Below are 26,062 nucleotides of genomic sequence, written 5' to 3'. Positions count from 1 at the left end.
CAACAACGAGCATTTATTATGGCTTCCTATGTTTGAGTCACTGTGCTAAGTGCCGGAGATAAAGTCAAAAACAGTCCCTGCCTGGAAGGAGTTCACATTCTAATGAGAGAAACAGCCACACAATGAAGTACATACAAGATATATTTGGGGTAAATGGGAGGAAATCTCAGAAGGAAGGCACTAGGTAAGGTGAAAGGTCTCTTGCAGAAGATGGGATTTGAGTTGTCTTGAAGGAAAAGAAAAAAAGAAAAGACATGAACTTTTATTGCAGGAATGCAAGTCAAACAAAGCAAGTTCCCATATTGTCTGTGTCTAAAAATACCTCGTTCTGCACCTCTAGCCTATTACTTTTCTGTCAAGGGGTAAGTAGCGTGCTTTATCATTGGTACTCCAGAATTGTGGCTGCTCATTGCATTGATCAGAGTCCTTAAGTCGCACAACATTGTTTCCCTTTGGAGTGTTATTATGTAAATTATTCTCCTGGTCTTTTCCTTCACTCCACATCAGTTTATACAAGTCTTCCCAGGTTTCTCTGAAAATGTCAGTTAAGCGGTGGGGATACAAAGAAGGCAGAAACACGGTCCCTGCTTTGCCATAGCTGACATTCCAGTGGAGAAGACTGCTTGTACATGTATATGTACATACTAGATCTATGCAGTGTAGATGGAAGGTAATCTCAGAGAAAAGGTACTCTGGGGGATAGAGAAGAACAAGAAAAGCCTCTTTCACAAGTTGGGACTTGGGCTGAGTCTTGGAAGAAGCTAGGAAATTGTCTCTTTCATCATTTCCTGTTGTGCAATAATATTCTATTAAATTCCAACACCATAATTTGTGGATCCAATCCCCAACTGATGGACACTCCCTTAGTTTCCAATTCTTTTCTATAACAAAAGCTGATATATATGTGTGTGTATCTAACATATATACATATGTACATATATACACACATACATCTATGAATTATTATTCTCTTTCACTTCTTGGAGATTTATACTTAGAAATGGTATCTATCACTGGTCAAAGGATAACCACAATTTACCGTCTTCAGTGGTACGGTTCCATATTGTTTTCCATAATAGCTAGCCTAATTCACATATCCACCACCATCTTATTTTCCTGCAGCTCTTCCAATGATTGTCTTCTTCCTTTTTTGTCACCTATGCGAATTGGATACATTTGAGGTAGAACCTCAGTGTTGTGTATTTCTCTAATTAGCAGTGATTCGGAGCATTTTTATGTGGTTGTTGATAGGTTCTTCCTTTGGAAACTATTTGTTCAAATTCTTTAACAATTTATATATCAGGAAATGCCTCCTGCACAAAGCTTTTCAAATGATCATCACCTAAGTATTATTTCTCACTAAAGTCAGAACTTAGAATATCTCAGCCTCTTAGTGACTTAAAATAATAAAATTTTTAGAGTTAGAGAGACAGAGATCATGTGGTACAACCCTTATATTTCAGAGATAAGGAATAAATGTTTGTAAGTTCCCTCTCCTCTCTAACATTCTTTAATTTGTTATTAGTGAAACTAAGGTTTACTAAGATTAAATGATTTGCTTAAAGTTACATATCAAATAGTGACAGAGCCAGGACTAGTGACGAATTGTTCATTATTGTTTGAAGGTACTTCACCAAGTCAATTGATGAACTATCTTAGGTTTTTTTAATGTGGAATAGAACTAATAAGCTATGCCCAAATATTAAAATAAATATGCAAATTAATTTCTAGGCTTAATATATACAAGTGTTACCAATGGTTAACATCGAGAAATGGAATATTGGTCAGGATAAATTATTTTCAGGATTTGGTGTTATTAGTTTCTGTTGAAATTTGGTTAGTTACTTATGTGTTCAGAAATCTTCATAAGATCCTATTCTTTTGTGTCATTGTGGTATGAAAGTGGGTTATGCCAGTAGAATACAAGCTGTGGCAGCTTCTATTACTGCTAGAAAGACTTTGAGTCCTCTCCTAGGAACAGAGTGACTGCTTTCTGAGGACCATTCTAGCTAACTAAGGAGTTTATTACCAGTATACTGACAGATGGATGATTCATTCGTTGGCCATACTAAACCAACAAAATGCAAAATGGTACTAAGCCCTTCAGCAACAGAAGAAGAATTATGGAAAGGAAGTCAGAGGGGCCTAAGAATTGTACAAGTTTTTAAACAATCTGTGAATTGTAATTCAGATGTTGATACACTGAGATACTTGTCCATTGACTCTTTAGCTCTGTTAGATAAATAGAATTGTGTTAATTGACATTCTCTCTATTAATGAAACTATAAACTAAAAGGGAGTTACTGCTAAATGGAAAGACAGCTCATAGGTTCTCCTTGAAGAAGCAACTAACGGAATTGGTTGTATTGTGTATACAAATGCAATTAAGGGACATTCAGTAATCTTGTTGATAAGTGTTTTTTTTAAAGGTTTCTATGAAAATGTTCAGTTTATATATCAATAATGGTTGCAGTATATAAGAAAGTAGAGAAATTCCATAAAGAATTTGATAAGACCTTCAAAATTAATATACTTTGATACTTGATGACTTCAATGGAAAGGTGGTCATGGGGAGGATAGCAAATGTGAAAAATATGGTTCTGGGGTAAGAAATTATTTCAAAGACTTGTATACTACACAAAGTAGATAGATATCATTATAATCACACAATTGACTAAAAGGTTCTGAGGATACAAGATCCTATTATATTTTTTATTTGTTGAATATAAAAAAGCATTTGGCTTCTACTTCTAGTGAACACCAAATGGCGGACGACGCCGGTGCTGCAGGAGGTGTGGGAGGCCCCGGGGGCCCCGGAGTCGGAGGTCGGGGTGGCTTCCGCGGTGGCTTCGGCAGTGGGGGCCGAGGTCGAGGCCGGGGCCATGGCCGAGGCCGAGGCCAGGGCTGCGGAGCCCGGGGAGGAAAGGCCGAAGACAAGGAGTGGGTTCCTGTCACTAAGCTAGACCGCCTAGTCAAGGACATGAAGATCAAGTCTTTGGAAGAGATCTATCTTTTCTCGCTCCCTATCAAGGAGTCTGAGATCATAGATTTCTTCCTGGGATCTTCATTGAAGGATGAGGTTCTGAAGATCATGCCTGTTCAGAAACAAACTAGAGCTGGACAACGTACTAGGTTCAAGGCTTTTGTGGCCATCGGTGACTACAATGGCCATGTTGGTCTGGGTGTCAAGTGCTCCAAGGAAGTGGCCACAGCTATTCATGGTGCTATCATTCTGGCCAAGCTGTCCATTGTTCCTGTGAGACGTGGCTACTGGGGCAACAAGATTGGCAAGCCTCACACAGTGCCGTGCAAGGTCACTGGGTGATGTGGATCGGTTCTGGTGCGCCTGATCCCTGCTCCTAGAGGTACTGGCATTGTCTCAGCTCCTGTGCCTAAGAAACTCCTGATGATGGCTGGAATTGATGACTGCTATACCTCTGCAAGAGGCTGTACTGCCACTCTGGGCAACTTTGCTAAAGCTACCTTTGATGCCATCTCCAAAACATACAGCTATCTAACCCCAGACCTGTGGAAGGAGACTGTGTTCACTAAGTCTCCCTATCAGGAATTCACCAACCATCTTGTGAAGACTCACACTTGAGTGTCTGTCCAGAGGACCCAGGCAGCTGCTGTGGCAACTACATAGATGTTTTTAATAAACAAATTGAACTATGAAAAAAAATAAAAAAAAATTAAAAAGCATTTGATTTTGTAGAGGAATACCCTTATAGGCTTTCCACTAACAAAGTTCTCCCATAGAGATATTGGAATGTAGGACTCCCAGGAAAATATGATTAGTGGTCTTCTGATTATAAATGTCAAACGAAGCATAAAATGTATGCTTTCCAAAGATATTTGCCACTTTCATGGAGGATATCACTTCTCATTAAGTAATTAATAGATATTTCATATCTAGCTTTTCTAAAATCCTATGCAGGTTAACTTCTTTCATATTTAACTTCTTAAATTTGTTGAGTCCTTGAAAGGGACTCATTGAGTTAATATACTATTATAATTTTGCTGCCTATTTGTAGACAATGCATTTTGGGGGGATTCTGCTTTCTAATCCATTCTGCTATCTCCCCCCCATCCCATTTTATAGATAAGTTCATCCCATTAATATTCACAGTTGTGATTTTTTAATTCTATCTTTCCCTTCGTTATATACTCAAATTTTTTTCATCTCTTTATCCCCTTTGTTATAAAGAAGAATGTGGAGAAAGAATAGGAATGACATCAACACTAGTAATCTATTATTAAAGCAGTGTGATTTCACTTTTTTGCTCTCCTATGTTTAGATTTTGGCTAAAACATCTCTAGACTTTTCTTTTAAGAAGTAGTTTTTTTTAATAGATATCTTTTGTTTTTACATCACCTTTACTTCTTCCTGTATCCCCCTCCAGAGGCATCCCTTATAACAAAGATTTTTTTAAAAGAGAAAGAAAAAAATCAGTAAAAACAATCAACACATTTAAAAAAATCTGAGGTTATATGCGATATTCTACACCTATGGATCAACTGCCTCTGAAAATGGAATTTTTCATAGGCTCAAGTATCATGTTTCCTATCTTCTGTTAAAAGTTCTTTATGCTAATTTTTTTTTTTATAAAGAGCTCTAAGTTCACTTTTTGTCTCTTGTTTCATTGCTTCAATCTACTCTTGAAGTCCTCATGGCCAAACCATTCCTTTTAACTTTTTACTTGTACTGGGATTTACCTTTTCAGCTTCTCTTAACCTGTAGTATTTCTTTATTGTATGTTTGTTTACAGCTCCAGCCTCAGTTCCTAACTCAGAACTTTGTGCCAAGACCAGGCTATTACCCCTCTTATACTCTGATATATAGGTTGGCACCTGCACCTTAGATGCCAGTGCCCTGTCACAATTATGGATAGAGTAGGTAATGCTAGGTCCTGTTCTCTGTTGCATTTCCTAACTTTTCTTGTTGGCCTTAGCCCCATCTCAGTCTTTTTTTTCTTTGCGCAATGATCAACTGCTATCTGACTCCATTCCCTGCTTTAACCCTGACAGTTCCTAACCATATGTTAGCAATCTCAGTGGTCTCAGGTCTGGACAGCCTGGGCATCACACAATTTCTCTCTTATGTCAACCACTCCCACAAGCTGGTCTTGGCTCCCAAAAGCAATGGTAGCTTCAGGCCCTGAGTCATATACATCCTGCTCTGCCCCAAATCCTTGTGGTGACTGTCAGGCTGAAGCCAAGATTATGTTGGCTGCAGGCTTCTTACTATAGCAAACTGGTTGCTACTCAGGGTCCCCACAGGCTTCTAGCTGTCTTCTTGTACAATCCTATAATGAATAGTTGTTGTCGTTGTTTGTCATTCCTTCTCAAAGAGGACCAATGACATGAAGAAGGTGATGTCTTGACTTGCAAGTGAATTGCATTTAAGTGAGGCACAGCTGTGCAAAGTCATGAGCCTCACTCTCTCTTCCAGAGTCATTGGAGTCTAATGGCAAGACATACTTCAAGATGATTAGAAATAACCCTGGATGCAGTGGCAGAGCTTGACCTTTTTAAGCTAAGTTCATTCCCAGGTTTCAGTTTGTCAGAGACAATGGTCATTTAGTAATTAAGGGCTAGGTAAGAATTGAGGCAAAAGATGGCCTATTTTGCCTTCACAAAAGAATCACTCTGGGAAGGGAAGACCTCAGAATTTCCGGCCAGAACAGAAACAATTGCTGTTTACCTGATTTACTTTCTTCTTATTTGATCACTGTTTCATCTGGTACCCTTTTAAATTTTTATTTGTATGCTTGTTAGGGGAGCTAGACTCAGATACTTCTTTTTACATTGTCATCTTAACAAGAATTCCACCTCTGCAATGACCAGAGGGACTCTTGACTTTTTATTGGCTATCCCTATGCCTGGAATGTTTTACTCCTTCACCTTCTTACCCCCTCTTAGAATCTCTTGTTTCTTTCACAGCACAGCTTCGGTATAACCTTCTATAGGAGGTCTTTCCCTATCCCTCTATTTGTTAATGCTATTTCTCACACCACCCCCAAATTATGTTTAGATTTCCTGTTTTATTTTTACTTATTTCATGAGATTTCTTCCCAATAAAATGTAAACTCCGCAAGGGCAGAGGCTGTTTACTTTTTGTCTTTGTATCCCAACGCCTCACATCACTAGCATAGCTTCAACAAATTCTTTTCCAATGAAACTAAACAACTTTGGGAAATTACTGAGTTCTTTTAATGACCCCCAAACTACTCCCTAGGATCAAGAGCCATCTTTTTAAATAATGGTGTCCTTCTGGTAATGTTGTATGACTGTAATCCACAAACTAATATAGTTTCCAAAAAGTTGAAGGTGAAGATCACCCAAACAGCAATGGAGAGGTTCCTAGTAGTTATGAGCAGGCTATAACATATTTTAAATGAAAATTGGCACAAAAATTAGAGTGAAGATTATCATTAAAGAAATGTTTAGTCAGGGGAAAAGTATAAACACATGGGCCAGTCATGTAACAAGAGTGAAGGTTAAATGATGACTGTCTTTGTGCTCCACTAATATCCATAAAGTGTCAGGGTAACAAAGGAAGGCCCAAAGCATGTAGGTAGACCTTCAGGTGGATTTGTGAGAGGACATGGAAGAGAGTCATACAGGCTTGCCAAGCCAGGATGGATTATGAGATCTATATGGGGGGAAAGAATACCAACATCCATGAGATCATGGACCCAAAGGAGTAATAAACTTCAGTTGAATATTGGTTAATTACAGAATTATCTTTTATGAACCCAGGAGAAATTATTTCTAATGGATATTCTTCTATATAACATTTCATTCAAGTATGTGTTTAATCTTGGTGCTAAAGAATGATTCTCATCTTTTGATTGTTTTCAGGTATGTCATGGAAAATATCCAACTATTCTAGGGCATTTATTTGTGAGCTTTCCATTTTATTTAGTAAAAGTAAAATGGTCATATTTACTAGTAAAATTACCATATGGAATTGCTACATAAAGAATTCTAATTCCATTCTATTATTTATACTACATTATATTATTGTACCATGTTATACTATATATGATACTATATTATTTATACTATATATTTATACCATATTATTTATACTATATTTTTCACATATGAAGGAAAAATTTAATTGCCTTATAATTGTAAGTAATAAAAGATAATAATGGTACCCTTTAAACCCATTTTCACTCCTTCAAAATATGTAAGTTAAGGCTTAGAATCTATTACTAAAATACTTAGAAGAAAAGACCTTAGTGGTAATATAGAATGTAGTAATAATATCTTATATTTGTATGGTGGTTTCTGGTTTATAAAGCATTTTTGTGGATATTAGCTCATGAGCCTTACAATAATATTATGAGGCATATCACAGGTAGGGTGGAAGTTACTTTTCTCTGTTTAAGGAAAAAGGAAATTGTGGTTCAGTGAAGACATAGAAGCAATGACTTCATCTCAAAACCACAGCTGGTGAGTAGCAGAGCTGAGACTAGAAACAAAATATTTCATCTATTAATCCAGTGTGGGGATTTTTTTTACTACACTGTACTGTCTCCTAAATATTATGCTTTTTTGTAATTTTATAATTATATTATTGTATATAATGTGCATTATCTATTTGTTTATGCATTGCATATAAAATTAAATAATTACCATTTTATGATTTTTGTAATTTTCAGAGCTTTCCTATAAATATTTCATCCTCAGAAAAGCCATCTGAACTAAAGAGGGCAAGTACCATAGTCATAGTATGATGGAATTAACACCACTCTCTGTGGAGTCAAAAGATATAAGATTAATTCTAGCTCTGACCTGTTGGCTTTGAGCAAGGCATTTGCCCTCCTTGAGGCTTCATCATTTTCGTTCATTCATCCTTAGTTTCATCATCTGTAAAATAAGTTGTTGGGCTCAGTGGAATAAGTTCCCTTTCAGCTTGAGGTCTATGATGCTATGACCTCTGTTTTGCATGTGAAAAAACAGTTTCATGGACAGTAAATGATTTGTCAAAGGTCACATGACTACTAAATGGTAGGACCAGGACTAGAATTTTAGTCTTCACCTTACTCCTAGTTCACCATTCTTTCATACTGAGAATATTTAATGGATATATTTTCAAGGGATCAGAATGTTTAAAATGTTCCATAATAAAAATGGAAGGAGAGATAGAAAAAGTGAGGGAGGGAGAGGCAAGGCAGAGGCACAACTTTGTCAGAAAGAGAGTAGAACTGGTAGTTTTGTGAATCTAATATATGGCCTTGATTTGTAGTCTCCTGTTCCATTAGTAGTGACATAAGCAACTGTCACAGTGATTTGATTTCAGTTAAACTCAGAAGAACTGTTGGAAATCCACTGTCAGCTTCCATTAATTTAAATTATAAGTATAAATGAAATTTCCAAATTTTGTTCTGGTTTTTTTTTTCCAGATTTACTGTTAAATTTTCAGTGACTCTACTTAATAGTTTTTGTAAAAACATTGATGGGCACAACCACATGCCCACTTCAGTGTAAGTCACTAATTATATTTTAGTAACCCCAGGGCCATTAATGGCACTAGTGGCAATGTATTCATGTTACATACCTGAGAGTATATATTCTTACATGTGATAGATTTGCAGGGATAAATGGATGGCTAATCTTTCTTTTTGGGCAGTTATATTTTCTTCCTTTTATTTCTGAAAATTTAGGAGATTCTAGGGCTTGGGTTTTTAAGTGCAAGAGGGAGGAAAGTTAATAGCATTAGGATTCAATCGTTCCATTTTTCTATAGGAACTATTGTGTTATGAGATTGAGAAACAACTTGGTTAGGGAGCAAGACGTTGTACATGAAACAGAAGAAACCTGAGCTGAGTTCCTCTTCCTTTCTTTATGAGCTCTGTCATCATGGTGGGCAAGTTACTTCACCTCTCTGAGCCTCAGTGTTCCCATGTGTATAATGGAAATAAGACCCATAGTAACTACCTTTCAGGGTTATTGTAAAGATCAAATTATATAGTGTACGTAAAGCATTTTATAATGCTTAAACCACCATATAAATATCAACTATTTTTATCATAAGCTCTATAAGGCAAAGACTGTTTTATTCATATTTGTATCCTAACATTACCTAACACAATAAATGTCTAAATGAATGAATAAATCATAACCCTGTTTCCATTCTTCAAAGCACAAATTCTATATGAAAATCTCTTACATATCTAAAATTTCTCTCCAGTTCCTTACACCACTTCCTTCATCAGTGAATTGTGGTGGTTTTGCACCATTGATACATTTTAATTAAATTATCTCAAAAAAGAATGATGTTAGTAATGTGTAAGAACTGCTTATGATAGTAAGTTGTAAAAGTTACAAATCTGTATTGTTAAAGGAGGTTTCCTCAACAGGGGTTCTATGTTGAAATCAGTGGTCCATATAAAATCCTGAATTTTTTTAATGCAATATTTGCTACAAATTATAAATTGCAGCGATGAAAGTTTTGTATCTAGAAAATATCATTTTACATGTGCCTTTTGTAGTTATAATATTAGTAAAATATTCATTGTGAATTTAAATTGAATGTTTTGGTCAGGATTTTTTCATGCTTTTATCATAAAAACTTACAAATACACAGGTAGTCCAGACATAGACCCATTAAATTTCAAGAGAGGATCTTAAAAATCATCTAATCTAACCCTCTCATTTTAGAAATTAAGAAATTGAGTTCCAAGATGTGCTACTTAGGTTAGCAAGTAGCAGAGCCAGGATTTTATTACAGATTATCTGGCTACATAACCAGTGCTCTTTCTACTATACCCTACTCATAAAGCTCATACAAAGCTCAAAGAACCTAAAATAGATTGGTTAGTAACTTGTTATTTATGCTTGAAGTTGCTATTCTACTTTTTGGCTTTCAAATATTGTTTGGGGACATTGGGCTTCACAAAATCCTACTCTGCTGCTTCATCTCAGCATGGAAGTAACCCTGGGTTCTTAAAGACTGTGCCAATGGAACATAAGCTCTGGGAAATTCTACAGTGCTGGAAAGGTTTCAAGTATGGCCCCGGCAACAAACCTGAGTCTGCTTTCTGAGGAACAGCCAAGGTAATTAGGTACAGAGAGGCTCATCAACAGTGGCCTGGCCACTTGAGGATAATTTCTTTGGCCATGGCAATACATGGACCAAAAATAAAATGCATAAAGGCATTCCATCCCAGGAGGGCCTCTTCTACTTTTGCTGAGACAGTGTCAGATAAAAGGGCAAATGGTACTGAGAATCGTGGTTTTTAAAGAATCTACAAACTCTAATTTAGCTATTGATTCTCCAGATATGACTTTTGTCCAGTAACTATGGGAAGATCTTAATCAAGTCAATCTTTACAGTTTCACTATTAATAAAACCAGGAAACAGAAGCAATTCACAACCAAATTGAAGCATGGGTCATAACTTTTCTTTGGAAAGGCACATAAAGGAGTTGGTTTGATCTTACATCCAAAGACAACAAGAAACATCATTTCGTGGGATATTTCTTAATCTCCAATTGCAAAATAACTACTACAAAAATAATTATAGCTGATATACCAGTATCTGTGAGATAAGATTTATTGACCAATGAACAAGCCAAGGTTGTTCAGTCAATTTCCAGTCACGTCTGGCTCTTCATGACCTCATTTGGGGTTTTCTTGGCGAAGATACTGGAGTGATTTGCCACTTACTTCTTCAGCTCATGCCACAGATTAGGAGTCTTAGAAAAAAGGGTTAAGCGACTTGCCCAGGGTCACATAGCTAGTAAGTGTAGCTGGATTTGAACTCAGGAGGAAGAGTCTTTCTGACTCCAGGCGTGGTACTCTATCCACTGTGCCGCCTAGCTGCAAATAGCTCCTAAAAGCTGAAACCTTTTAGAATGACTATTCTCTAACTGATTATTATATTAGGCACCTACTATATACTGCTATTTTGTCCCTGGAGTTATAAAAGCAAAAAAAAGTGAAATATCATGGAAATTCTAATCTACCAAATTAGACAATGTCTACAGATATGGATGTATAGAGAACGTAAGCAAAAAAAGCACAGGGTAATTTTGGGAGAGGTGTACACTAGCAGTTATGATCTGGAAAGACTTAGTGTTCAAGATGATGTTTAAGCTAATTTGAAAGAAAATGAGAGATGCTTTCCCTGTCTCCTTTTCCTTTCCTCTCTTCTTTCTCTTTCTTCTTTGATCTCTTTGAGGTATAGACTTAGTAGTGATATCACTGTATCAATTAGTATACACAGTTTAGTGATTTGGGGGGGCATAGTTCCACATTGCTTTCCAGAATTGCTGGACCAATTCACAACTGTACCAATCATGCATTAATGTAACTGTTTTCTTGCAGTCCCTTCAACAACTGCCATTTTTCTTTTTTTATAATTTTTGCCAGTCTGATGATTGTGAGGTAGAACTTCAGAGTTGTTTTAATTTGTAGTGATTTAGAACATTTTTCATATGGCTATTGCTAGTTCGTAGTTCTTTTGAAAACTACCTGTTCATATCTTGAGACAATTTACCAGTTGGGGAAAGGGTCTAGTTCTGATCAATTTGGATGTAAGACCTTTAGTAAGAAACATTACACAAAGATTTTTTTCTCAATCATTTGTTTCCCTTCTGACTTTAGTTGTACTTTTTTCATTTATCCAAGAACTTTTAAAATTTATGTAATCAAAATTATCTATCTTATCTCATAATATCCTCTAATTCCTCATTTGTTCATGAACTCCTTCCCTATCTATAGAGATGAGAGTTAATTTTATCTTTGATCATCCAATTTGTAAATAACATTATTTTTTGTGTCTTAATTATATATCCATTAAGAGCTTCTTTTAATATATGAGATATTGGTCTCCACCTAATTTTTGCCAGACTTCATTCCAGTCTTCTGTAACCAGAATGGCCTTTGTTTTCTTTGAGTGACTCAGTTTATCTCAGTGAGCTTTACTAGGTGCTAAGCCCCAGGCCCAAACCCCATTAGGTGTTAACGTAATCCATGTGGATATGAACCTCCCAGGGTCCTAAGGGTAGGGGCCAACTCAAGAACCAATCACCAGAGCCTGAGCTCTGGTGATTCAGATGATGTTTGATGTCTGAAGCCCTATAAGAAGGGAAGACAGAGCCATTTCTGCGGGGCTGTGGAGATGGTGTTGATGAGGAGACTCCGGGCAGCTGTAGCTAAGGAGCCCTCCAGCTTGTAAACCCAGATGTTGAAACTTTGTTGAATTCTGGTAACTATCTGTTGGGACTTGAATCAGACAAAGTCTGTTGATGTCTGTAATTTGTTTGCATTTTGTTTTGAAGTTCAGGGCGCTGGTTTTTTCCCCTGAATTAACTGAATGATATCTGAATGCTGAATTAAAAGTAAGCTTGTCAACCCCTTCACCTTGCTTTCCTTAATTAAGCAGATCAGAAGAACCTGTGCTGTTGGCAGCTTTCTGGGTGCTGGCTGTGGGTAAATCTTATACCCCCACAGAAGCTGCTAGCCAGATTGTTAAAACATCTTCCCAGCATTAGGAATGATGAATTTATTAGCTATGGTGTTAGATTCATTGAACACTATGCTACTCTTGTTTTGCTTCTTAAATTTTACAGTTAATCTGTTCCACTGATTAACTTCTGTTTTTCTTAACCAGTACCAAATAATTTTTCTGGTCTATTTGGAGATCTGGTACTGTTAGGGTCCCCTTCTTTCACTTTTTTTTTCATTATTTCCCTTGAGATTATTTGCCTTTCATTATTCCAGAAGAACTTGGTTTTTTTTAGCTTTACAAAATAATCCTTTGGTAGTTTGATTTGCATGGCTCTGAATAAATCAATCAATTTAGGTTGTTATTTATTAGTTTTATCTTTTTGGAACAGCCTGTCCTGAACAATTTGTATTTCCCTTGTGATTTAGGTGTACTTTTACTTTTGAAAAGAGTGTTTTATATATTCCTATGTTTCTTCTGTGTGTTTTACAAGCTAGCCTCCCAAATACCTTAATTTCCCTATCACTTTGTGCTAGGTTTCATTGGCAATATGTAGAAGTGCTGATATTCCCCCTTACCCACTCCCTTTTAAATCAGTCTAGCTAACTGAATTTATTTTATTTCCTATAACTTTGTGAAGTTATTGTTTCAGTTAATTTTAGTTGACTGTTTTGAGTTCTCCAGATGAGCCACCATAGCTTTGGGAAAAATTGATAGTTTGGATTTTTCTTTCTTTTTCTTGTCTATTGCTATAACTAGCATTTCTAGCACTATGTTAAACAGCAGTGGACTAATGAACATCCTTTGACCTTATTAGAAAGACCTCTGGACTTAGCTCTTATTTTAAGATAGATACTACCCAGTATATCAAGGAAAAGATTATTTATTTCTAAACTTTCTAGTATGCCTTTAAAAAAAAAGAAATGTTCTGGTTTTGTTAACTATTATTGATATAAGCATGTGAGTTTTTAAAAATCATTTTTATTACCAGTGTGGACTATTAATTATTTTTATTGTTTCCTTATATTTCCATATATATAATTAGTTTATTTATTTTTTAGTTTTCAGCATTCACTTTCATAAGATTTTGGGTTTTAAATTTTTCACCCCCATCTTCTTCCCCCTCCCCAAGATGGCATACAACCTAATATAGGCTCTACTTATACATTCATTTTAAAGATATTTTCACATGAGTCCTGATGTAAAGAAGAATTAGAACTAACTGGGGGAAACATGAGAAAGAAGAAACAAAACAAAACAAGAGAAAAGGAGACCAAATAGTATGCTTCCATCTGCATTCAGATTCCCAAGTTCTTTCTCCAGATGTGTATAGCATTTTCCATCATGAGTCTATTGGAGTTGTCTTAGATCCTTGCATTACCAAGAAGAGTTAAGTCTCTCAAGGTCAGTCATCACATAATATGGCTATTACTGTGTACAATGTTCTCCTTGTTCTGCTCATTTCACTCCGCATCAGTTCATATAAGTCTTTCCAGGTTTTTCTGAAGTCAGCCTGCTCATCATTTCTTATAGCACAATAGTATTCCATTACATTCATATACCACAACTTGTTTACCCATTCCCCAATTGAAGGACATCCCTTCAATTTCCAATTCTTTGCCATCACAAAAAGAGCAGCTATAAATATTTTTGTACAATTGGGTCTTTTTTCTGTTTTTATGATCTCTTTGGGATACAGCCCTAGAAATGGTATTACTAAGTCAAAGGGTATGCACAATTTTATGGCCCTTTGGGCATAGTTCCAAATTGCTCTCCAGAATGGTTGGATCAGTTCACAACTCCACCAACAATACATTAGTGTTACAATTTCCCCATGTCTTCTCCAACATTTATCATTTTCCTGTTTTGTCATGTTAGCCAATCTGATAGGCGTGATGTGGTACCTCAGAGGAACTCTAATGCAGCGATTAAGTGGAGCTTGGGCAGGGACCTATTCATGAGCTTCAGAGTGAACTGGGTTTAAGGTTTTGAGGAAGGAAGGAAGGAAGGAAGACTTAGAGTGAATGTCAATGGTAACTGTTTCTCTTTGGAACAGCAACCCTGAGGGTCTTCCCCTCCCAGCTTGATTTTTTTTCTAATTAAAGGGGCCTATTCATTGAATGGGCCTTACCTCACTCTAAGTGAGTACATGAAAAGGCCTGAGCCTAAAAGGGCCGGGTCTCCCATTGCATCCTGGGTCATCTCCAGTTATCCTGATGAATATCAAGTCACTAATTCCAGATGGCTCTGGAAGAAAAAGTGAGGCTGGTGACCTTGCATAGCCCTCCCTCACTCAAATCAAAGTCACCTGCAAGTCATATCATCATTTCTCTGATGTCATGGTCCTCTTCAAAAATAAAGGACAAACACAACCTGTGAGTAGACCTAGCTGCCTGAATGGGGACCCAACTAATTGGGTATCTCAACTCATCCTCTCTCTCTACCTTTCCCTCTGCCTCTCCTTCTCCTTCTCTTCTCCAAAGAAAAGTAAATTTTGATAGGCTGAAGCTGCCCACTTAACTTGAAGCTTACTGGCTAGATTCCTTCCTTCCTTCCTTCCCTTCCTCCTTTCCTTCCCTTCCTCCTTTCCTCCCCTTCCTCCTTTCCTCCCCTTCCTCCTTTCCTCCCCTTCCTCCTTTCCTCCCCTTCCTCCTTTCCTCCCCTTCCTCCTTTCCTCCCCTTCCTCCTTTCCTCCCCTTCCTCCTTTCCTCCCCTTCCTCCTTTCCTCCCCTTCCTCCTTTCCTCCCCTTCCTCCTTTCCTCCCCTTCCTCCTTTCCTCCCCTTCCTCCTTTCCTCCCCTTCCTCCTTTCCTCCCCTTCCTCCTTTCCTCCCCTTCCTCCTTTCCTCCCCTTCCTCCTTTCCTTCCCTTCCTCCTTTCCTCCCCTTCCTCCTTTCCTCCCCTTCCTCCTTTCCTCCCCTTCCTCCTTTCCTCCCCTTCCTCCTTTCCTCCCCTTCCTCCTTTCCTCCCCTTCCTCCTTTCCTCCCCTTCCTCCTTTCCTCCCCTTCCTCCTTTCCTCCCCTTCCTCCTTTCCTTTCCTTCCTTCCTCCTTTCCTTCCTTCTTCCTTTCCTTCCTCTGTCTATGTATACCCCTTTTAAATATCATAATAACAATACAGTTCTCAAGAGTTACAAGTGTCATCTTCTCTTGTAGAGTTTTCCCTTATTAATAGCATGTTGCTGCTTTTTCTTTCCTGTTTACCTTTTTATGCCTCTCTTGAGGCTTGTATTTGAAGATCAAATTTTCTATTGAGCTCTGGTCTTTTAATCAAAAAGGTTTCCCTTGAAAAATTATACTCAATTTCATGGGGTAGTTGATCCTTAGTTATAATCCAAGTTCCTTTGATTTACAGAACATCATATTCTGTGCCCTATGATCTTTTAATGTAAAAGCTGCAAGGTCCTGCATAATCCTGACTGTGGTTCCATGATATTTAAATGGTTTCAGGCTGTTTGCAGTATTTTCTCTTTGACCTGGTAATTTTAGAATTTTCCTACAATATTCCTTGGCATTTTCAATTTGGGGTGTCTTTTAAGAGGTGATTGGTGGATTCTTTCAATGACTATTTTACTTTCTGGTTCTAGGACCTCAGGGAAGTTTTCCTTCATGGTATCCTAAAAGATTCTGTCCAGGCTTTTTTTTCAACATGATTTTCAGATAGACCAATAATTTTTAAACTGTGTCTCCTGGGTCTGTTTTCCAGGTCAGTGGTCTTACCAATGAGGTATTTTATGTTTTCTTCTATTTTTTTTCATTCTTTTGTTTCAGTTTGACTGATATTTGATATCTCAGAGTCATTAACTTCCACTTGCCCAATTCTAATTTTTAACAAATTATTTTCTTCTATTAGATTTTGTACCTCCTTTTCCATTTGGCGCATTTTACTTTTTAAGGAGTTCTCTTCAGTGGGTTTTTGTGCCTCCTTTTCCATTTGGCCAATTCTACTTTTTAAGGACTTGTTTCCTAGTCAGTTTTTGTCCTTCCTTTTCCAAGTTGTTGCCTCTCTCTTGCATACCTGTCATTTCATTCCCCCAATTTTTCTTCTACCTCTCTTATTTGACTTTTAAAATCCTTCTTAAGCTCTTCCAAGAAGGCTTTTGGGGCTTGAGAACAGTTCATATTCCCATTTGAGGTTTCAGATACGGGCATATTGACAGTGTTGTCCTCTTCTGAATTTGTGCCTTGATCTTCCCTGTCCCCATAGTAAGAATCTATATGGTCATTGTCTGTTTCTTCTTTTTGCTCATGAAGTTTGCCTACTTCCTGGCTTTTAAAGTTGAGCTTTCCTGCTGGAGCACAGGGGGCACAGACCCATACTTCTTGTGCTAGGATCCTGGGACCCGCTCACTGGCTTTGTGCGCTGGGATGTTAGGTGCTGGCTGCTGGAGGCTGTAGGTTTCTAGCAGCTTACCTGGTGCTGAGCTGGGTTCAGCAACACTGGAGTTCTCAGGGTGGGGGTGGGGGGTCTATCCCCTGGGGGATGCCTGCTCACCAGGGCCTTGCACTCAAAAGTTTGGCTGCTGGAGAATGTCTGCCAGCCTGGAGCTGTTCCTCCTGGAGCTGTGCTTCCTGGAGTTGTGCTGAAGCACTGGGAGATTTGGCTGCTGGAGAATGCTGGTGCACGTGATGGTTTTTCTGAGCTGGTGTTTACCGGTTCCCCTGCCTGTGCTGAGACACTTGGGGGTTCTGGTGTTGGTGCTTGCCTATCCACCACCCTGGGGCTCAGGATTTCCCCCTGATTTGCTGAGGTGTGGCTTGCCTCTGGCTTGCTGAGATACCTCCTGTCCTTTACTGCCCCCTCTCCCCCAGAATGAGAGGAGGCATTCCCATTAATCTCCCCAAGTTTCCTGGGCTCTAAGACTTCTGCACCCTATCTTTCTGTTGGCTCAGCTGTTTCAGGGTTTTTCCTTGGGTGATATTTTCTGGACTTTCAGAAGTCAATAAAGCAGAGTGAGAGTGACTTATTTCTTACTCTGCCATCTTGGCTCCACATTTTTGTTCTTTTTATTGGTGATTTCATTGTTTAAAATGGCTTCCAAATGAAGTGTGGTATTGTCTCCTGTTCCTAAGGGCAAGAAATCTGAGACGTGCCTTAAGGGAAAAACACGTGTTTTATATATGCTTCACTCAGGCATGAGTTACAGTGCTTTTGGCCATGAGTTCAAGGTTAATGAACTGGTTGGGGAGTGTCATGACGTTGAACAAAAGTTTAAACAAAATATTTCCTCTTTTTGCTTATTTCAAGGATTTTCGACATAGTCTTATGAGATATCTTGTTGGAAGATATCCTTCGAAGCACCAGTATATTCTGCTAAACAGAAGTTTTTTCATAGTTAACAGACGCTAAGGAGAGTGGGATCTTGTGTTCTGTAGATCCTTGATTCAATTGCATGAATTAGTGATTTGGCCTATTGTAGAATATTATCTATGAAAGCCTACCTGATCTTTTCAAACCTTTATCTGGGTACCTTCAAATATGAATCAGTTAATCTCATAAAAATATTGTAGAAATGAGAAAGTGGACATAAAAGTCATCAGTTTTTGTTTGTAACAAATGTTTTTAAACAGAGTACTGTAACAGATCCTTTCACCTATTAGGTAAAAATTATCATAATGAATTGTATTTGGATTTAATAGTCATGTAACCAAAAGGCTTTGGTGTTGAAAAATAGGATAATCATGTCTTGTTAGTTTACACATTTATCAGGCAAGTTTTGTATCTTCTGAAAAATTTCTATGAACCCTTGTTAAGTCTTCTGTATATGGAATAGAACCTAGAAGTCTCTTTGTCTAAAGATGTGTTTTGAGTTTCAAAATGAGAGGTGGTTGAAATGGTCATGGACAACAACTAGGCATAGCATAATATCAATATAATATTGTGCAAAAATGCTCTGTTATATCCTGAAAGTGTTCCATTGAAGATGGGACTTGTCCTATAGGAAAAACAATGAATAACAAATGGAAAGACTAAGTGCTACAGTGGTGCTCATGGTAAAAGACCCAGGTGAAGACTTCAGCCATACTGAGGAGAACTTTTATGGAGGATTTATGGAAGAACATGGACAAAAAACACACAGGATGAAGTGACATGGATGGGTGGCAGTTTACCATTGGAGGGAGAACCTACATCAGTGAGATCATGGATCTGTTTGTACATCATTTTAATGTATTTTGTCACTTATCATCTGTGTAACACTAGCACTATTAATGTTAGTGAGAAGTGGGGGGTGGTTCAATCACTGTGAAGCTACCAGCACATTAGACTCAGTAAATCTATAGTCTACTAAAATGACTGTATATATTTTAAGGAGTTGGTTAATTTTTTGATAGTTAATTTTTGCAGCATCACAGTAATTAACTTGTTTCACATCACTTCTGCTACTACTGAATGAATCATTCATTTAGAATGTATAAATTTCTATATGGGACACAGTCCTTATGCCAATATCAGTACAACATGTTTTCTATTAATTATTTTGAATATTTTAAAAATAATCATTGTGAAGAATAGCTTATGCTTATGTAGTACTTTAGAATTCAGCAAGCATTTTATTCACATCTATTCCATAAGGTAAGTAATAAAAATAATATTATCCTCATCTTACAGATGAGGAAGCTGAGCCTCAAAGAAGTAAAATGATTTGTACAAGTAAGGGAGCCCAAGTGCTAATTCAGGACTTCTGTTTCCCTAAAGCAATGTTTTTTTTTTTCCATTCTACTTCTTCTTGCTACTCCACCCCCAAGCTCCATTCCTCTTTCTGACATTAAAGGACCTTCATAATCCAATCCCAGTTATCATCATTATCTCCTACTATCAATCTAGTTTTTAATTAGGTTTATCTCTTCCTAGTTTTTGTCTGCCATGCTCCTTCCCACTTCTGTGTCTTTGTTTATGCTTCTTCCCCTCCTGAAACGTCCTCTGAGGGTACAAATACTGTGGAATATCAGCTCAGGTCCTATTTCCTATCAACCCATATTTCTTTCTATTTTTCATCTTTTTAAAAAAAATCTATTCTTAAAATGCATTGGTTCTTAGGAAATAATTGAGGCATATATAACTCAATAATTAAGTTAAGAAAAGATTTGGAACATTTTCCCAGAAGATCTAGACAGACTGTTTTCTTAGCACTTCTTAAATGACACTTATACAGCGTAACTTCATTTTTTTTTGATTTGAGGTCAATTGCTAGAGTAAAAGACATGTCCTTTATTCAAATATTTAAGCCAACAACAAATGTAAGTATTTGAGAAGCAGTGTGGTGCAATGGAATGTTAAATTTAGCCTTTCTTTACTTTCAATAGAGACCTTGGCACATATAACGTGCTCAATAAATGCTGTTTAACTAACTGACTGATTTACCCATGTGATCTTGGGCAAGTCACTTAGATTCCCTGGGCCTCAGTTTTTCCCATCTGGAAAATGATGCAATTGGCCTGATAGCCTCTGAGGTCCCTTCTAGCTCTAGAATTATGACTTCCTTCTTTCTTCATTAGTGTAGATAGTTAGAAAGTATACTTAAAGATCTCAATTATAATACACACATGGAAATAGACGCAAATTTGGAGATAAAACAGATAAATTTGTGTGAGAAGAAGTTGAATAAGTTCTGTAGAAGTTATTCCTAAAAGTGTATATATGGCTTAAATATTTGGAATTAACTTCCTTTGACAGATTGCCTAGTTTAGCTCTCTTTAAAAGAAAGTAAGGGACAAAACTAGGCCCAGTGGAACAGAAAAGTTATTTCAGGCATAAATACAGAGCCTGTGAAAATCCTCAAGAAAGTCTGAGACACAGAAGGTGAGGTTTGTTAATTAAAGTACAAGTTATAAGCAAAGGAAAATGAGGGTCCTTTGGATTTCATTATTTAACATAATTTGCTTTCTATTCCTAACATGACTATTAAAAAGATCAGCTTAAAGTATTCTAAGAGCCTAAAATGAACATTTTTATAAATGCTTTTATGTTCACAACACTTACTTTTGCTTTATTTTCTTTCTGCCTCACTTTTCTTTATTCCTGTTCCCCTAGCATTTTGTGGTTCTTTCTGTTTTAGAAACAAAAGACAGATTTTTCAATTGGTTTTTGTCCTACCCCTCCCCTAGCATTTTAAAAAATCTTCTCTTGTACAGCACTACTGAGGTTTCATCTTCCGGAATGGAAGATTTTGCCATTATTTTTAAATTATCATTGTTCTCCTATAATAAATGATTGGGCTGTTACTAAATAGAGAAGCTTTCCTGTTTTGCATTTAGCTATAAAAATTAAAGACAAGTATTTGGGAATTATTCAATATCTGACTTTCCTTAATAGTTCAGCTTTGTCCCTTCTCTATGACAAAAAGAAAAAAGATTTAATACCTTAAGTAACGAGAGAAAGCATTTTAAAATCTCACTGGAAACAAAGTATGTTTTTATTTCACTTAAACTGAACCTTTTCTATTTGTGATGCTAAAAATTGGTGTGCTGTCATAAATAACCTCGAATAAAATAATAGGGCTTCTTGCTTCCATTTTAAAGATTTCTTAGGTTTTTTTTTCCCTTCCTACACAGCAAACATTGTTTTAACACCTTTTCTTTTTCTATCTTAGTAATAATGGTGCATTGTATTTATGTAGTTCTTTTCATGAAGAGATCTCAAGCACCTTTACTGCTTCTTTTTTTTTACAGATTAGTTATACCAGTGCTTTTTTTTTTAATTTTGTGTTGCTACAGAAGCTGGAGGGAAAAAACTAAGGAGTACTGTCCAAAGGAGTACAGAAACTGGCCTGGCAGTAGAAATGAGAAACTGGATGACTCGACAGGCAAGCCGCGAATCTACAGATGGAAGCATGAACAGCTATAGTTCTGAAGGAAAGTGAGTGAACTGTGTGAGCAAGGATGGTATCATCTTGTATGCTTCAAAATTGCAGGAACCATTTTCTGTCTTATTCTTTATGCTTGTTAGAGGAAGATTTATTAACATAGTATTAGGCCACTGAAAGATAAGTTTGAGTTGACCAGATGAATGGACTCAGCACAAACATACATAGATTTCAGAATACATACCAAAGGATATGCAAGAACATAGGATAAAATCTTGTAAGGTGGGATTCAATTAGAAAGTCTAAAGAAATGAATGCTTAGATGAGCCCTAAAGCCTGGGAAAGAAAAGATGTAGCTAAAGAAAAAGGGCAGTCTGCAGTGGGCACCATTTATGGTCTAAATAAAGTGTTGTTAGAGAATCAGAGATGTATGCAAACTCAGATAGAAATTGTCATGTACTGGGTAAAATAAAAGTTACAAAGTCTCGTATCTGAGTTTTTAAAAATCAGCTTCTCAAAGACAAAATAGGAGAGGTATGGCTAGATAATAATTCATCCAAAATTTTTTGGCAGTTTTAGTAGACTACATGCTCAAAATGATTTATCATTGTGTTATAGTAGCCAAGAAAGTGAATACACTCTTGGGCTCCATAAAGAAAAACATAGCATCCCAAACTAAGGCAATTATAGTCCCACTGTACTCTTCTCTGGTCAGATCACATGTGGAATATTGTATTCAGTTCTGGATTGTACATTTTTAGGAAGGATGTTGGTAAGCTGGAGAGTGTCAGAAAAGGAAAACAATAATGGTGAAGGACCTCTTGTTCATTCCATATAAGAATCAATTGAATAAACTGAAGATATTAACCGTGGAGAATAAAAGATTTAGGGGAGATGTAATAATTGTATTCATGTATTCAAAGAGCTCTCACATGAAAAAAGTTTAGACTTGTTCTGTTTGACCTCAGTGGGCAGAAGAATAGATGGAAGTTGCAAAGTGGCAAATTTCAATGTGATGCAAGAAAAGGCTTCCTGAACAATTAAAGTTGTACAAAAAAGGAATGGACTACCTTGTGAAAGCAATGGGTTTCTCCCCTCATGAGACATCTTCAGGCTAAGGCTAAAAAACCATGTTTGATGGATATTTGGTGATAAGGATTCATTTTCAGATATGGGTTGCATTAGGAAGTCATATGGGTTCCTTCTAATTTTGATATTGTATGATTCATTAGTGCTTTCTATGTTTATAGCATTATAATAGACACTGTGAGGCATACAAACAAATACAAAACAAATTCTCTGCCGAGGAGCTTATAATCTACCTAGGGCGATAAGACAGCCACATTAAAAAAATAACTGATGGCACCAGATTGTCTATTACATGCCTATTGAGTCATAACAGACAGCAATTGTTTTAGGAGTTTCAAGGAGAAACATGTTTAAAAAAAAAGTTTGTCTGACTTTGAGTGAAGGGACAGAGATTTAACCTTGTTTATATATATATTTTTCCTCTTAGTTTGATTTTCCCTGGTGTCCGATTGGCCTCAGATAGCCAGTTCAGTGATTTTCTGGATGGCCTTGGTCCAGCTCAGTTAGTTGGGCGTCAGACATTGGCCACACCAGCTATGGGTGAGTATTCCTGTTATGTGATTATGTAGGTAAATGATAATGTTATTCTAAGTCACATTCTCTCCATTTCAAAAAATCTTTAGGAATTTTTTTCAATTTCATATTTATTTGAAATGTTTTAGAGTTGAACAAAAATAAGGTTACATTTTAAAGTATCTATACTTGTTCATTGTTTTGTTTTTAGACAAGCAATCTATGACATAAAAATTTGAACTGATATCTAGAAGTACATTGGCAAATGGCATATTAAACAGTGATCGCTTCAGAGATCGGGATATGAAGCTCCTTGATTGTCTTTGGATGCTAATGCCCTTTTTATATTCCTTCTAGGTGACATTCAGGTTGGAATGATGGATAAAAAGGGACAATTGGAGGTAGAAATAATTCGGGCCCGTGGCCTTGTTGTAAAACCAGGTTCAAAAACACTGCCAGGTAGGAACTGAAGAGTACTTTCTAGCCCCTTTGGAGATTTATCTATCTCATTAGAGTACTATCCACATGCCTCATCTGTTCTTTCCTATTTAAGAGAGTTTGTTTTAATTGAATAACTGATAAATATTGATTACTTTTGAGACCACAGTTCAGTTACTGACTGTAAATTTAAACTAAATAGAGGCGAAAATGAAAGCTGCTGAAATCCTGTGACACATTTTAAAATTCAGTTCAACAAAGAATAGGTTATCTACTATGTGAAAGGACAGTGGAAACAAAGGAAAAGTAAGCCAAGACCCTACCCAATTTACAATCTAATAGGACAATGACACATATTCAAATAACATAAGGTAGAATGAGATAATGCAAAGGACCAGGTCTAGAGAAATGTTCTGCTAAGTACAAAAAGGTCCAGACACAGCTCTCTTGGTAACTTTAGGCTAGGGGGATCAGAGAACACTCCTGAAGAAGGTAATAAATGAGTTAGATGGTAAGAGAAAGAAAGGATATATTGGGGAAGGAAGAGAATAAAAATAGACCAATTAGGAGGCTATTACAGAAGTTTGAGTAAGAGTTACTAAGAACCTGAACTAAGGTACTTGCAGTGTAATGTAAAGAAGGGCACAGATGTGAAAATGATAGCGGTAGAACCACAGAAATTGTAAAAAATGTTTAACTGTGGGGCATAAAGGGTGGGTTTGGAGCCTGTAATCCTCAGAGGACAGAAATGAGATGCTACATGCATGTAGTATCCCTGGGCAAGGAGAACATAAGCTTTTCATGTGAGATAAGAGTGAAGCAGCAGAAGACATCTGAGTGATCCAAGATAAGGAGGGAAGAAGAATTTCTCAGCAAATGTCCTTAATTTTTTTCAGAAAAATATGAGGCAAGATCCTCAGTTCTATCTATACCCTGCCGACTTGTTGAAATGTGCAATTGGACATCTGGCGGATATATATTAAGGCTGAACATATAGATTATTTAATTTATACATTGTCATATTCTATGTGAAAAGGCCAATTTCTCATTAATTAGTGCTCTGGAGAAATTCCTCCATTAAGTTAAGAGCTTGATTTTATAATGAAGGAAACACATGGGCCCCAGAAATACATTAAGAATATGTCTGATATGAAAGCTACTCTAAAAGTGTCCCTTTCTGTAGTTTGGGAGAAACAAACACAAAAAGATGTTTTTGTGAAAGTATTTACTGATAGCACATTTAGTACTTCAATATCACTATAGTCTTAAGGTGTTTACTATTATGCATAAACTACACAATCAAATTGAAGAGGTAATGATGTCTTTAGTGAAAGACAGTGAAATTTTTCATGGTAAGATCTTCCACTGACTGACATGGTGATCTTGAACCTTCTAACTTACCAGTCTATTTAAAAATGTTTATTATGTAATATACTATTTATTAAACAGCCTTTCTAAAATTATTTGACTTGTGCTATGCTTTTGTTATTTTCCTCAGTGGTTGAAAAAAAATTTTTAATGTCATAGAGGAAAAATCAATTTACAGCATTCACAATTTTTGCCTGCCCCATCACAACTTAATTTAAACTTATCACACACATTCTTTGCTTAAAGACTACATGTACAGAAAATAATAAGGCAAGTTAATTTGGAGATAGGTGGTAAGTGTAATTAGTTCTAAACTTATTGTATTATTTGGGAATACATTTTTTGAAATATAGGTTGTGTAAGGCCATGGGATCAAATTCATATAGAAACAGATTCCTGTAGGCTGCCAAGTAACTTACAAAAACCACAAATTAACATTATCTGAGTTGTATTATATTTTTATTTATTTGTTAAATTTTCCATCTGGTTCTGTCCACTCATCCACTTTCCACACGTAAGGCATCACTCTTAAAATAAGATATATTTCTATAGACATTTTGTAATACTCAATTCAAAAAATGCATGTAATAAGGTTTTCAAATTTCAGTACTAAGGCAATATGAAATCAGTGCCTAACTCAGAGGCAGTGTATCCATGACACCAAAATATAATCATTTGATTTTATTTTTCACTTTTTATCCAGATGTTTTTGGATTGCTTGTAATTATAATCTCATAGTCTTGAGCTCTTTCAACATCTAATTTGGCTCCTGTTTGGGACACAGACACACACACAGACACACACACGCACGAAACAAAGTTTGAGTCATTGAATCAGAGTAGCTCTTTACTTCTTTCCCCTCCTTTTTTCCTTCTCAGCACCATATGTAAAGGTGTATCTCTTAGACAACGGAGTCTGCATAGCCAAAAAGAAAACAAAAGTGGCAAGAAAAACACTGGAACCCCTTTATCAACAGCTGTTGTCATTTGATGAAAGTCCACAGGGAAAGGTTTTACAGGTATTTACTGAATTTCTTCCTTTCTATGTAGAAAAGTACCTTTCCAGAGTAGACCTTCATATGCTATGTCTCCTGTCACATTCCTTTCTTTTCTCTATTTCTGGAAATAATTGAAACACTTGATTGTGTCCCAAAGTTATGGTCAGTGCTTTCAAGCTTAAAAATGGTCTCCTTTGAGGAGACTAGATGTGTAAACTTTACTTTACACATAAATTTAACTTCCCTAGAATGCTTTTGATCTAAACTTTACAATTTCAAAAGTAGCTTTCCTAATTTGTCATTGTACTATAGCAATAGAATGATTAAATATGCCAGTAATTAAATCCAGCTGCTTACATTATTTGTCTACATAACATGAATGAAGGGCATT

General features: G+C 36.7%; 1 protein-coding gene and 1 pseudogene across 6 annotated transcripts in view; both read left to right on the top strand.

Moving 5' to 3' along the window:
* RIMS2 (regulating synaptic membrane exocytosis 2) overlaps window positions 1-26,062 on the top strand; it is a 544,900-nt gene that overhangs the window by 517,783 nt on the left and 1,055 nt on the right. For all 6 annotated transcript variants that reach the window (XM_036741740.1, XM_036741738.1, XM_036741737.1 and 3 more), the window contains 4 exons: window positions 21,178-21,319; window positions 22,783-22,895; window positions 23,226-23,327; window positions 25,553-25,692. In XM_036741740.1, coding sequence (XP_036597635.1) covers window positions 21,178-21,319; window positions 22,783-22,895; window positions 23,226-23,327; window positions 25,553-25,692 — 497 coding nt within the window. The remainder of the gene's footprint in view (window positions 1-21,177; window positions 21,320-22,782; window positions 22,896-23,225; window positions 23,328-25,552; window positions 25,693-26,062) is intronic.
* LOC118834277 lies at window positions 2,765-3,646 on the top strand (annotated as a pseudogene).

This window comes from Trichosurus vulpecula, chromosome 1 (genome assembly GCF_011100635.1).
Source record: "Trichosurus vulpecula isolate mTriVul1 chromosome 1, mTriVul1.pri, whole genome shotgun sequence".
NCBI classification, from domain to species: domain Eukaryota; kingdom Metazoa; phylum Chordata; class Mammalia; order Diprotodontia; family Phalangeridae; genus Trichosurus; species Trichosurus vulpecula.
Note: the sequence above shows the minus strand (reverse complement) of the source record. Positions and strands in the feature narration are given on the sequence as shown.